Source organism: Lates calcarifer, linkage group LG11 (assembly GCF_001640805.2).
Source record: "Lates calcarifer isolate ASB-BC8 linkage group LG11, TLL_Latcal_v3, whole genome shotgun sequence".
In the NCBI taxonomy this organism is placed as follows: Eukaryota; Metazoa; Chordata; class Actinopteri; family Centropomidae; genus Lates; species Lates calcarifer.
Genome location: NC_066843.1, coordinates 2,079,320 through 2,094,319, shown reverse-complemented (window position 1 = coordinate 2,094,319; position 15,000 = coordinate 2,079,320). Strand labels below are relative to the sequence as shown.

The following is a 15,000-nucleotide window of genomic DNA, read 5'->3' as shown; positions in this document are numbered from 1 at the left end:
AATCAGAAAGGCTGTCTCGGCTCCTTGGGGAGGAGGCCGGTGCCATGAGATGGTCAGGGGAAGTCTCCGTGGTCCTCTTATCTTCAGTGAGCACCGAACCCCACAGGCCCTCTAAGGCTAATATATCTACAAAATGACTCTCACCAGAGTGGCACTGCTGACGACCGGCAGGTCAAACCACCCTGTGCAATGTCACAGAGCCTCGACAGAGCTGATTGGAAGCCGGCAGGGTCTCTACAATGTGACTGGCTCTTCACAAGGTCTCTTTGATACATCAGACTCACCACTACCAACTCTGTTTAGTTACTTAAAGGGCTTTGGTAATGCAGCCTGTGAGCACTGTGGGCTTTTCAGATAATAAATGTTTCATATTTTACAGGGGTTTCACACGCCTTCCACAATCCTGGTGACCTCTTTTTATGATTGGCTGACTGCTCCACGGTTAAATCTGATAAGGTATTGCCGAGACAATACAGACAAACCCCTATTGATCCAATGGGCATGACCGCTTATTCAAAAGGAAACAAACAGACAAAGCAAAACAAACAACTTGGAGGTGAATTACATTAAATCTCAGGGAAAAGTATAGGCAAGAGAAACAGGAATTAAATCACTCTGCGAGAAAAAAAAAGCTGCTGTCCAATTTCTGCTCTTGCCGAGCACGGCTGCTCATAATTCGAGCTGCGGCGAGGCCTGATAAATCTTACATTATCGATATGATCTTCAGGCTCTCAGGCAGGGTGTACGTTATCAGAAGTGACATGCTCAATCCTTCCCAGATTAGATTCCCAAACCAGCCCACATCCCGGCTGACAACGGCTTTCAGGGGCCGAAATGAATCAGCGACGCCTCCTCAAACGGAGCACACCTGAACCGGAGTGACATCACTCAGAAGTGATAGAGTTCCTGCCGGTCCGTCTCTTCTCTCTCTCTCTCTCTCTCTGTCTGTCTGCCTCCCTTCCACAGACCTGAGGCCATTCATAAATACCGCAGTGATATACCCACTCTCCCATCACAAGCACAGAGTCACGACATATATCACTGCTTTTCTCATTGAGTCCAACAAGGTTAGTCTTTTTTTTCTTTCTGTTCTTTAGCTCCGAGCTAAAAAGAATGCGGCGGTTTGCCTAATAGATAAGATAACAGGGGAAGAAAAACCCCAAGAAACCAAAAATAACCTATATTGAATAATATAAAATGCTGGTGAAGCAGTCTCCCATTCATCACATACATTCTCCATCTGTGTTTGGCCTGTAGATGTCTTGCTTTCTGTTAGGAAAACACTGTAATTACTTGCTTCTGCTGCTCTTTTTAGATATTAATCTGTGACGCTGGCTGCGTTTGTGTTGAAGTGTTTTATGATGAACGCATTTTCCTTGAATCTCCCTCATCTATTTCTACTTCACTCAGTAATTTCCTCTATTTGACAGCCTGCAGGATCAACTTGTTGCTTTGAATCTAAGTTCACATTGACAAAAATAGCTTGTCGAACACAGTATAGATGCGTCCATCGTTTTATCAGCATCACATTGCTTTTCTGCTGCCTGCTGCTGATGGAAGGAGGAAAAAAAAAAAAGCAATCTACCTGCTCTTTCGATGAGTTTTCTCCATGTTTTCTTGAGCTTTTATGCAAAATAGTATCTTAAGAAAGAGGCTCCTGTTTTGATGATTTAAAATATTTTTTCCATTCTATGAAATTGCATTTGAGCTGTGACAGAAATCTTGATGTGACACCACACTGTCCACAACACACAAAAACCCCAACAAAATGGATCCAGATAATCCAAACACATCAGTCTAATTAAGTTTTTCAGGCTGGACTTCAAGACCACTGTGGTAACATAATGATTCATATATTGATCTCTGATATAATTAATGACCTATAAGATGTGGGACTGTTGAAGCATGCAACATTTCATACTCAGTGGTCTTTGTTCAATATAACGGTACATTGAGATTAATTTCAGGCTCTCAATGCAGCCCACTTATTAAAAAGATGAGAACTGGATGAGAGGGATTCTCACCTGTCACTGTAAGCAGCGGTGGTGGTGGGCTGGGCAAATCTGTATGCTGCATAGCCACCCTGTGGAAAACACCAGCATTAATCAATGATTAAGCACAACCTGCACAGCGGAAGGTTAGATCCTATAGACACAAGAAAACAACAATACAGACAACAGAGCTTTAAATTGCCTTAATAGTGAAATGTCACTGCACAGTATGTTCATCGTCAGCCCAAACTGTAAGTTCCCCATCAGACACCAGAGGGTGCTGTTTGATATATGGTGTGTTCGGCAGGTGGTGGCAACAGGGGGATGACTGATGTTCTGAGAGGCGGCGTGTTTGAGGGGGGGCGACTTATTGTCACACTAGAGGCTCATCCCAGGAGCAGCAACAGCAAAACAGAGGCCACGTGAGCCCACTGCCCAAATTCAGCCCGTTTTTAGATTGAGGAGAATCTGCTCCTACATTATTGAAGAGCCCCTTTCTTCTCTTCACACGACCCCCCTGGCTCACAAATGAAGTACGAAGGCAGAAGACGGTCGGACCGTTGGGGAGTCAGGACCGCTGTATTCATTTGCCAGAGTGGGGAAGGAATTAAAGACCTCATTGTGGAGTGCTGCTATTACTCTCTTTGAAAAATGAAGCTGTTCTCCCACTGTTTTTCTATTAGTGCCAGTAGAGTGTGTGCCCATCTGCGTCCATACGGTGGATAGGTGGCTTTTAATAATGCATGTTTTCATTCATTTTTAAACTCTAGGGGGAAGACGTCTGACGGAGAGCGACGCAGAGAGGCGACGGTACGATGGTCGCGGCCGCGGCTGCACATGAAATCAGGTCAGGGGCGGTGTTTGAATCCCGCCCCCCCCCCCCCGTGGGGAGAGGAAGTCGCAGTGCTTGAGGCAGATGACTTCCTGTGGGACGGCCATGTCTTGGGACTGTGCTGATTACAGCAACAGCCTGAACAAACACGCCCAATAAATCACTCTCCCTCTTTGTCAAATCCTGCACACAACAGTGCAGCACATTTGTTATTTTGTCGTTTGGGATGTGCGTGTTTGTGCACTCGAGTGTTTCCACATAGACGTGCATGCATATGTATTAGCACATGCAATGTATAAAGTGTATATTTATATGTGCACACGTCCAATTTGTCTTTCTGCTAATGTATTAGCAGGTCGTCTGTTTCCAAAGGGAGGCTTTGAGCTGGCTGAGTTTGACAGCAAGCCAGTGTCAACTGAATGATTGTGGAGGACACTGAGGGCCAAGGGACAGCTTCCTTTTGGTCGCCGGAGACCTCCACGCACACCCAGCCGGTCTGAAGCAGTGCAGTGACCAGTGCCAAAACTAATGGCAGTAAAACACCAGGGGCTGGCCTGACGGGTTGAGCGATGGACCAACCTGGCCAGGCCTTGGTCAGGGGACACTGGGGTGCAGGACTTAGCTGGAGGTGGCAGAACGAGTGTGAGAGACAAACAGTATCACTCAAAGCACCGCCCGGGTCTCGTCTACGGTGGTGGCGGTTGTGGCCACAATAAAAGCCAGTGAAATACAGTCCTATCACACGGGCTGGTGTGTGTGTCATATATCACTGGGCTTCAGCGTTCTGTTCCCAGACGCTGGTTGTCGTCGGGGTGAAAGTGAGAGGCAACTGTCATTGCCGCTGTGCCCACTGTCATCTCGCTTGCAGTAGAATCAAAGGGACAAATTACATCCCCCCGCAAACGTTTGGACTGATGTCAAAGTGGGGCAGCGTGGTAATTTCAGCATTATCTCCCAAACGTCCATACTTTTCTCTGTCAAGGGCGACGTGCGGCAGGGCCAGCCCCTGATGTGACCCTGCCTGCACGGACAGCTCCAGAGGGACGGCTAATCCCTTTATCTGCTGCCGCTCCTCTTATCTCCCGCATGGTGATGGCTGGGAGGAACCGGCTCCACTCAGGCCCCGCGCAGACCCCCTGGGGCGGGCAGGGATATCCCAGCCAAACCCCTCTGAGTGTACACAAACACAAAAACCGGAGAGTGGCGGTAGCGAGAGAAACGGGGGGGCCAGAGAAGACAAGCCACCTCAAAAACCCAGACAAATCTAGAGGAAGAAATGACCTAACTTGACATGGGACACTGAGCCCGGGTCTGCCTCTTTGCCAAAGTCTGAGATCATAGGGAGAGAGGAGAGAGCGAGGAGGGAGGAGCTGAGGGGGTTTTAAATTTTGTTGTCGGGTTTCTTGGCACAGCAGACAGAGACCTAATCGACACCGGCTTGGCAGCGAGGCTGGGAGAATGCTGGGGGCTGAGGAGATCACGTTTTTGTCTCCGGGGCTGGGCTTTTTGTCTGCTTTACTTCTGTTTCATCTAAGCAGGCAAGAAGAAAAAGCCAACTGTACTTACATAGATCTCTGCACCATAGAAGCCATCTTGGTACACCACCCTGTGAAATTAGAGAACAGGAAAGGAGTGTTAGTTGATTTGGAGTATATGCTACCCTCCTGAATCTCAGCCCCTGACGTTCCTCCTATTTCAACCATTTGTAGGTCTGTGGGGTCAGCTCTTAGCAGCTTTACTGTACTGCACCACAAATAATGAATGACACATTAAAGCGAAAAGTGCAACCGTTTCACATCCCCGTCCAATTTTCTGCTCGGGTAAAATTGTTTGTCTTTCCAGTTGCTGCAGTGTTGTCAGGAGGGCTGGTGGTGGTGGAGGTGGAGGTGGGGGAGAGGAGGGGAGGACAAAAGAAGGCAGCGAAGGAGCTCCGTCACATGACTCCGCTATATAAATCAACCAGCTGCCATCAGTAGCAAAGGGCCCCGGAGTGGGAGGGAGGGGAGAGGGGACGTGGGATTTCCAGTCCCAGCTTCAGCGGTGAGTCTCTCTGCAGTAAGATGGATCCTGATCTAATCACAGATAGACAGCTATACTGGGCCCTCGGCCGGCCTCCGTCAGACCTCTCCCACGGCCACACAGACCACTGCTGATAAGAGACGAGTGTGAGGCAGGGCTGCACAAAGCCAGGAGATCAGCATAGGCCCTGGTCACAGTCCAGTGAGATCTGCCCAGTAATACGCTATCTCAGCTCTCTACAGCTCTCTACAGCTCTCCCTGTGGCTTTGTTAGTTCCTCCTTTGTCAACAGATAACGTAGAAATATCAGGATGGGCAGAGTTAGGGCATGTACATACCTAGATACCAACAATGATTTTACTCCCTAAAGACCGCCTCCAGGAAGAATAACAAAGTAAATGAACAGCAACAAACTTAACTGCATAAGAGAATCCTGTATAATAACTTGTTTTCTTTCTGCCCCACTCCCCTGCTGAACATAAAGTGCATGGTCTAGGAGGCATAACACATAAATATCTCCTACTGCACCTGCATTTAGACAGAAACGCCAATACAGAACATACGACTCCAGCATGTGCATACAAACACAGTGGGAAAATGCTGTGTACAGTCACACACACACACACACACACTTTTACACTAGTGTGTTTTATAGATTCAGGTCAGAGATTCGATACTTACGCTCCGTAAGCTGGGATGGGTGGTGGCGGTGGAGCTGTGCGGAACGTGTTGTACACAGCCCGCCCCCGACCTCGCAAGTGGGCACCCCTATAGGCCACCGTAGCGCCTGTGGCAGGGTAGGGAAACCCTGTTACTGTGGAAGGAAACACACGAGAGAGGGGAGAAAATGACTTTCAGAGAACATCCTCGACTTGGCATTGCTTACCTTATGACAGAATACATTAGAGAGAGACGTGTGGCACTGCTTTCCCTATGACAGAATGCATTATGGGGAAGACAAGGAAACAATAGATTTAATCTTTTCTAGGTGCGCCTCATCGAGCACTCTCCCCTTTCCCAGCTCGCTGCTTTGTGCCGTACTCAGCAAGGATCCACATTTGCTGTACGCATCCTTTCCTGATGCCTGGCGAGGGGCAGCCTTGAAGCATAGGCAGGTAATGGATGCAATACCACTAGTTTCGCACCACGGCTTTTGCATAGTTTAGACACAATGGGCTGGCAGCGAGGAGAACAGTGGGAGGGTGGACGGGGGAGAGGTAGAGGGCGTTTCTAGGTGTTGGGTAGAGACGAATGGGAGGTGAAGGTTGCTGAACAACCTGACTAGATGTTCAGAACTTCCCCAAGGGGAAATGGAGCAGATGGGCAGGACAGCCAAGGCCCAAACCTCAGTATGACCCCCATCTCGAAACCCATCTGGGACCATCTTTAACCAATCACACAGCCACATATGTCCTCTGCTGACGGCTACCAGCAAATCAGAGAGGGTAGGTTGGGGTGAAAGGCTTCAGGGTGAGTAGTAAGGGTTGGCGTGATGGTGCGGCAAAATGTTCGTGGTCACAGATTAGAGGACAGGCGATGTGATCCTCAGCTCTCTACTTAACCTTCAATCAGTCCGGTGGCTGTCTGATTACGAGCTGTGGAGGTGCATACAAACACACCGATCTCCAGACATGATTAAGTTGGCCTCCTCTCTTCCAGCAATCGAAATTCCTCCACATCCCCCTTCCCTCCGTTCCACACCCCCCCCCCCCCCCCCCAACGCCTAGTCCATCACAACACAGTCATCTCCATTATTCTTCATCCCCCGGCTACGCCTCCTCATCACCCTCCCCTCACCTTATTTTTCTTTATTCATTTCCATGACATGTTTTGGGTGAATTCATCACAGACCACTTCAGTTTCTCCAATCAGAGAAGGCTCTGTGATGGGCAGCTGTGAAGCTCCTGTCTGGTCTTGTTGGTGTGGGGAGGGGAGGTGACGGTGGCTCAGTTGGGGTGAGTAACACAGGTTAATAACATGTATCCACCGTGTTTCAGATGAACCCGCCGCCACAAAGGAGACGGCGTGCAGTCCCTCGCGATTGCAGATAAACTAGACAGCAATGAAGATCCATGGTAGCTCGTATATATTCGCTGGCGTATAGGTTTCTGCCTGGGGAGTCACGGTTTGGCGTTATTGTGCCATGTGCAGCGTTAACCCTGCAGGTGGACGAAACCAGTGAGCACCCTAATGAACGATGCACACCCTAGCCCCGCTGCTTCAATAAAGCTGACAGGGAGACAGATTAGTAGTGCTTTTAAAAACACAGAGAGCCAGGTTTAATGTCTTCTGCCATTAACATCACGCTCCATTAGTGGGTCCGCACACATATTCAAACTCTGCGTCTCATTTGGCCAGGTAACGCCCACATACCCCTCCTCCACACACCCACCAAGGTGCAGGGCACTTTGTTTGCTGCCAACGTACCGATAGACTGCCTGGACTCACAGGGTGCCCCCTTTCCCCCATGTGATTTATAATGCTGACCTTGACATTTAAATTAGTCTCTTTTTTTGGAGCAGTGGACATCTGAGCGTAGTTGCTAAAGGGCAAAAACAATCCTCTTTGATAGTTTCTGAGGTGTTTTCTCCCTCCTCCTCTTAACAAATCGCTACTGTTTCTAGGGACCCAGAAAGTCCAATTGCTTCTTTCTTTCTTTTTTGGAAATTTGTATGCAATATGCATGCACTGATGTATGTGAATGTAAACTCATAATGAGTTGGCGATAGGCTACACTGCTTCAATAATAACCCATAAATCAAAGGCACTGTCACACCTTAGTAAGCCTGTGAAAAGCAACAACAGCCACGGCGTATGAGAGCACAAACCTGGTCTAGCCACCAAAGTCAAACACCTTTTCCGGGAGGGGGGCTGGAGAAAATATGAGTTATGTGCTGGAGGGCGGTGGGGTCACGCTGCACCTCATATGTCATATGTGTCAACCTGAGAGAAGCTCAATACCTGCAGAGCCAGTTGGACCCGAGGTAATCCAGCTCTGTGCCAATGATGGGGTCATAACCGGCTCCCATAAAGAAAGATCTGATTTTCCACAAGGTTGATCTCTCTAATACTTCCTGCTCAAATACATCGGGCAATGAGCACTTAATCCACGCACTGGGGACCAAAAACAGCTTAATCTAATCAAGAGTCTGGAGCTTAATTATCCCCCTAACGTACACTCCAACAATGAGAGGATCTGTCTACATATATTAAGATGGCAATTAGCCTTTCTTTTCTGTCATTTACACAGCTGGTAGCTTTTCACCAGTCCTCAAGAAAACTCCACCTTAGCAGCAGAAAATATGAACTGGTGAATGAAAAGCTACTCATCTCCTGTCTCTTTAGGAATTAGGCTGCAGAGGAGAGTCTCTCTCCGTTAGCCTGGGGGACTGGCCATATGAAGGCATTTCTAAGTGGCAGCTGTCCATGGTCCTGAAAACATCCAACACAAGGAGTCATTCAGAATTATCAATTATTGTAAGACGAGCTAAACACTGAGACATGTGCTGCATACAGATCTGCCTCCTTAGTTACTGAAATCAGTTGCAACTGATTTTAATATAAGAAAATGTAGGTGCATATTTACACACTGTTCCTGCACACACCTGCTCACTGTATTTATAATTACAAGCTGTATATACTGTGTGACTAAGCCAATGAAATGGACCAAGACGAAGGCAGTCAGATGGTCGTTATGTTATATATGGATAGATTACTTATGGATGAGGCAGTGGAGAACAGATTCTGGGGTAAAACGCACAGTAAAACAGGACAAAGGTGAGTGCGAATCCCGGATGCTACCACACACCATGATTTGTGCCACTGCTATGTTTTATTGCCAATCCCTCCATTTGACTGGGAAACCCAATCACCTTGTCCCCCCCCCTCCCCGACCTCCCTCCCTCCCTCCAGCGGGGCTGTGGGGGAGGTTTGGGTGTTCAGCAGAGGACGTGGACCCGGGGTGGCGCTGCCTGCCTGTACCCGACCCAACTGCCCCCCCTCCTCCGTCAGTAGGAGGAGCCAATCTACCCTGGAAGAGGTTAAGAGCGGGGAGCCGGCGTGAGGCTCTCATCCGTCATTCTCCTGAATGGGTTTTGAGGACAATAAACCTGTAGCGCCAGGACGAATGGAGACGAAGTGTGCTGTCACCGAGCCAGGATTTATGGCTCCCAATTTTACTGATCTCCCGCACAGAAATGAGGACTGATAAACAGTGATTAATCGCCTTTATATCCCATTTTACTCCCACCAAAAGTATATTAACTGTAGCTATGATGATTTTCCTGCAAAACTGAGTTTTTTTTTTCTTGTTTTGGTTCTTTGTTCTTTGGAAGGAGAGGAACATCACAGTCAAAGCCGTGGTCAGTGCTCTGTTTTCTCTCTTTTTTTTTCACTAGCTAAAACGGCCTTTTGCTGCTCATTAGGGCGGTTTTGTTTCAAAAATGTATCTCTTATTTATGTTTCCCATCTTCCCAGCTGGCAAGCATATGTTGTCGTTTAGGCTTGGCAAACTCCAGCGCCATGTCAAGACGACTTGAAAAATTAGCAGCCAATAAATCACCCAGCCCCTCCTGCTTCCCCTGCCTGGAGTGGTGGACCACACTCCCTCTGATTTATGAGATGATTTGGGAAGAGTGTGTGTGTGTGTGAGTGTGTGTGAGTGTAATATGGAGAAAGTGCGCATGAAAGCGGCGACATGTATTAGTGTCTGTGTTCTACATAGGTTATCTATTTCTGTATGCTGGAATGCTTTGGTCTGAGTGTAAAAGCAGGGCAGGGGATTGTGTTGTGTGTGTATGTGGGTCAGGAAATGATTGTTAATATAAGTTGGACTTAGTTAACGTCCCGATTTTTAATTCAGTGAAATTTCTACCTGACCCATGGCAGAATTTATATGTTTGAGCATGTGCATACACCGACAGGGGAGTGTGTGTATGTTTGCGTGTGTGTGTAATTATCAGGGGAAGATGTCAAAACCAAGGGAATGGTGGGGGGAGGAGGAGGAGGTGGGTGGGAGGCAGGGGAGGAGGCATGGAGGGGGTGAGGGGTTGGGGATGAAATAAAAATGATAGATGACTGCTTTCTGTCATGGACAGTTATTTAGAGGTTCGCCGTAAAGCTGTCCGGGGAATGAACAGATTTTAGTCTAATGAGCAGAAAGGAAAGCCGTTAAAGTGGCGCGATGTGCTCAGCACTTCTTCCAAATGAAATAGTACCATTTCCCCCTCATTAAAATGCAAAGGGTTCATATAACATACAGCAATAAAGCTGGCATGTCGAGGCACAGAGAGATAGGGAAAACCCCACTGAGCTCATCTCATTCCTCCATTACTGAGACCAGAAGGAATAGCGGCCTTCGACAGGGTAGGTGCCAACAATATCGCTCACTCAATCTCCCTTATTCGGTTAGCTCTGTAAAAGTCAATCTGGCGCACTTGGCAAATCCATCCACAGCAGCAGCCTCCACAATCTGATAACAGTTGCAGGGGCGCTTGCTCTTGAAATCATTTTTTTCAGCTTTACAGTTGCACACCGTGCAAACAATGGCTCAGGCTCCCTCAGCCACTCAGAGAGGCTTGGATCATCCACTGCTTATCTGGGCCGCTCTCAGATTCACTTTGATTTGAGGGGAATTTCATGTTCAGTAGGTTCAGGATGAACCCGATTGTAGAAATTCAGGGGTCAGATTGGGATTGGCTGCGGCTGATAGTGGCCTCAGGTACACTGCAGTGCATGTAGAAAAACACTAACAATTCAACCAGCAGAAGCTGCAGGTCTCTTACCGGCATACAGTTCAGGACCATAGACAGCTCCTACCACTGGATTCAGCTTCCACCCTGGTGAAAACAAAGAAGAACTCGACTGACGACCAGAACTAAACACAAACTTGACTATTCTTCTTTTTATGTTACATTTTACCACTTACCATTCGTGTAAGGGTTGGCCACCTTTTTGTTTGTCATCACTCGTGCTGTTGCGTTGTTCACCTGTTCAAGGCAACAAAGCACACTGCCCGTTATGACCGACCCTCACATTTACTGTCCATAAATCCAAGGAGGAGCCAAAAGCAAGCAGCAAACCAAGATGAAACAAAGACAAATTCATAAAGTAACAGATGAAAAAAAATGATTATGTAAATATGTTTGTAGCACTTTGGTTTGATTGAGTTTGGTTCACCCTTTCATGAATTTATTCATCATTTCAATTTTCTTACACATTATTAAATTACTGGAAAGAGGGGGAAAGCATGCACCAATTACCCACAGGTATGAATAAAAAAAAGAACATCCTCCAAAATCAGTAATTGGTTGAATAAACAAATGGATTCCAAAAGAAAAACACAGACACTGCTTTGATTTTCTTCTATTGACCTGATGAGAATGACTGAGTGGGGGCTCGGCTCATCGTAAACAAGAGCGGAATTAGAGCAGGCAGGACTAAACGATGGTGACAGGGGGAATGCAGGTCTTCTCGGGTTTGACGGGAACTCAGAGGATGATAGCATGCATTCAGTCTGCATTGTCAGGTAATGATGGACAACTGGCGTGTCCAGGTTGACATATAAGGATCCTGCATTCTACAGAGAACACTGTTATACGCACCATTATGCAGGCATGCATCCAGGCACTCACACACACTCAGGGATGCAGATATCCACACACACCACACACACACAGCCGCATGCTAATGCATTGGTTTGTTGGTAAGTTCAGGAGGCAGCAGGCAGGAAGTAGAAAAAGATAGGAAAAGGGAAAAATGAAAGCACCTCTATTTTGCGTCCCTCTACGATTGTACCGTTTAGTTTCTCCCGTGCACGATCAGCATCTGTGCTTGTTTCAAAAGTTACAAACCCAAAGCCCTGAGAGCGCCACGTTAGCCACGGGTCGAGAGAGAGAGGAGAGGGAAAGGTTGGACACACGTACGCACCCACACACATTCACACACGCAGAGGGGAAAAAAAGAAGAGGGGAAGGGAGGAGAGAAGGGAAAGAGGTGAGAAGACAGGAGTAGGTGAGCAGCAGAGTCGAGTTGTAAGCAGCCAGATTAATTAGAGGCAGTTAGTGAGGCGTCAGGAAACAGCAAACAGAGAGATCCGAGGAGGAGAGGATAACGGTGACATGACCCCACACAACAACACCAACAAACCTGCCTGCTTTACCCAATTAAACAGCACAGCACTGGTGCCATGGGTGAATGTCAGGAAGCAGCGGATGCAAAACACTGTGTTAGCTGCCATAATAGTCGTATAATTATCTACACAACTTCGGCAGCGCGGCCGCTCAAACGGCCCCGTCTCCCTTTGAAGGCGTGGGCAACAGGGGAAGGAGTGAAGATGAATCCGAAGGAAGATGTTAACTTGATCTTTGACTATTTCTAATTCACTGCACTAATAAGTCGGACGTTTTTACAGAGGCAAAAATTACACTGGCTCCACTGATGCAAAAATGTGATTGGTGCCACCGCAAATACCGTCCTCTGTGACAGAGAGGAGCGAGGATATTGACTTTAAACCCTGACCAAAATATACCCAACCTCTCATTTCCATCCCCCTCCCCCCTCAACTCTCTGTCTCCCTCGCTCCCCTGGGGGGTTTGTCACTTCCTTGAGTTATGTGGACTGGGATACTGGACCTGAGCTCTATAGCAGAAGCATTAAGATATGCTGGCCAAACAAGTCCCATTCCTTTGGTTTCTATATATACTTATAGAGGTATGGGCAGGGGAAGAGGGAGCATGGCCGGCGCTGCCTGATAATTGCTTGAGGATGTAATACATGTGAGAGATGGCGAGCAGTGTGATCTCGTATGCATACACAGGATCTCCGGGCTGCTATTCCTAGCATAAATAACACGGGACCTGTCCTTGGGGAAAGAGAGATAAAGAAATAAATTCAAAAAAGGAATTGAGGGCAAAATTAATCCTTTGGACATTCACCCGACTGTGGTTACCCCCTCTATCTTTTTTTTTTTTTTTTTATCATGCACAAATAATTAGCTTACAAGAGGGGAGAGTGGAGCCACCATTTTTCAAAGGAGACAAACATATTGAATGCAAATTGCCAAAGCTTCATAGGAAATAGATTGTTTATTAATGGCCTGGTAGGTTCATTATATATAGCACACGGGTGCAGGAGAGAGAGAGAGAGAGAGGCATCATGGGTAATGGCTTTGTAGGGCACAAACAATAAATGCTTGTTACGGCGGAGGAGGCAGGTTTATCCGGTGCTCAATCTTGTCTGGCAGAGGGGGCTGAGTGCAGCAGCGTCGCCTGGTTCCAGGGCTCCCTGCATGCCTGTATACCAGCCCCAGCTACTCCCAGGTATGAATGGGAATCAATAGTATTCATGCCTCAACACCCAGCCAGGGAGCCTGTCTCCTTTATGAATGGAAAGCTGTGGAGCTTAGTACACTCTATTAAATGAACAGCTGGATGAGTAGCACTCGGCTGTTCACACCTCCGCAGGCTTCACCTGTCCATGGTAGGTGGTTATGAGACTGATACTGCAGTAACACAGCACTGCTGTGGCTAATTTTCTGGCGGCGTGTCGGTATCCTTGGTTTAGTAGTTTAAATTAGCCCTGAGATACATATATGCATGATCAAAGATAGGCTGGAAAGACTGGAGAGATTTTAAGAAGTAACATTTAAATCCAGTATTTTTGACCTTAAAGGGCTGAGCTGTTTATATTCTATATTTTATTCATGTCAACAAATCCACCAAAAAAGACCAAGAGTCTTGAGTGAGTAAAGCCAAAGCCTGATATGTCTTATTCCTCTGTGCCACAGAGCTCCATTGTTGCCCAAAAACTATTAAAAACACATCAGTGTTGCACTGGGTAACATGTTCCTTCATTACCATGAACACACACAGTGTAGTTTATTTTGACTCAGTCCCACATACACCATCCTGCTGCTGGAAATACTCACCGGAGCAAGAAATGTGGATTAATCTGCGGCTGAAAATAGTCCCTAACAACAGCACTACTTAGACCTGTTTAAGTGCCATTCACTAAAAACTACTATCAGCTATTTTAGGAAAATACTGCGTATGTGTGACCCAGTTTTAATAATTAACATGTTCAGTAGGAGATCCGCAGACAGAATAGGGAGGTCAGAAAGTGCTGAGATGGACTAACAAGTTGTTGGTTTTGGTTCTTTAATGGGATTTGTTGGCAAAAAGAAAATTATAGAATAATTCCAAAGTAAATCAGCTTCATTAACTGTGTAAAAACTTCCACTGAGCAGGCAGATGACGTCCTGTTTGTCCAAAACTTCAAATATACAATAAGGTAACAGAAGTTTTAGCCTCCGAATTTCTTCTAACTAAACTACATTTATTTGCAAAACATCCCAGAGGACATTATTATCATCCTGAATTATATTATATTCAAAACAAAAATGATAAAACCTGAACAACGTAGAGTCTTTTTAATCAACATCCAGGCTTCAAAGAGGACCAGGTCCCTAAACAAGTGGTTTCAATTCCATAAGCTTGAGGACCTGCAGCCTGCTTGTAGATTAAGTGAATTGTGAAATAGCTCAATAATGAATTGATTGACAGGGCTAATGATTCACAACTTGGGTTAGAGCTGCAACAACAAAAACAATGGGGAGGGAGGGAGGGAGAGAAAGAGAGGCATGGTGGATGCAGCTCTCCAGGACCAGGCTTAGAGACCACTACTCTCAGCCAATGTACACACTACACTAATGCCATCATTAGGAAACAGAAGAAGTACATGGTAATGAAGCAGCTGGCGTTCTAGTTCACTTACCTTGGATCCTCGCTCATTAAAGATAATCTCCACATCTAAAATCTTTCCAAATTGCTGCAGAGAGAAAAGAAAAAGAGAAGAGAAGAGCGGGGCAGAGCCGGCGTTAGAAAGCCTCACTGGCTGTGAATTCAAGAGAAGGACGACTGGAGAAAGAAAAACCATTAAGGCAATATGGAAATGTTACTTTTGTGAGGAAATGGTGGTCAATTTGCATTTGTTAGCTCGGCAAACAGTTCTTGAAGCTCGCTGGCACGCTTTAAAAAAAAGGAGAATTCATAGCTGCTGCTTTAATGCATTTCTGTATCTCTATCAATACCATGTGAAATGAGATCACAGGATCTGTAAAAACACTGGATCTTTGATTGCATATCAGCATTTCTGATGTTTG

The 15,000-nt window shown here is 46.6% G+C and overlaps 1 protein-coding gene across 4 annotated transcripts in view; it reads right to left on the bottom strand.

Moving 5' to 3' along the window:
- Positions 1-15,000, bottom strand: part of LOC108874404 (RNA binding protein fox-1 homolog 3) — a 344,196-nt gene that overhangs the window by 8,273 nt on the left and 320,923 nt on the right. For all 4 annotated transcript variants that reach the window (XM_051074169.1, XM_051074170.1, XM_018662880.1 and 1 more), the window contains 7 exons: positions 14,613-14,666; positions 11,608-11,700; positions 10,768-10,828; positions 10,625-10,678; positions 5,523-5,655; positions 4,390-4,429; positions 2,025-2,083 (listed from right to left, as the gene is read on the bottom strand). In XM_051074169.1, coding sequence (XP_050930126.1) covers positions 2,025-2,083; positions 4,390-4,429; positions 5,523-5,655; positions 10,625-10,678; positions 10,768-10,828; positions 11,608-11,700; positions 14,613-14,666 — 494 coding nt within the window. The remainder of the gene's footprint in view (positions 1-2,024; positions 2,084-4,389; positions 4,430-5,522; positions 5,656-10,624; positions 10,679-10,767; positions 10,829-11,607; positions 11,701-14,612; positions 14,667-15,000) is intronic.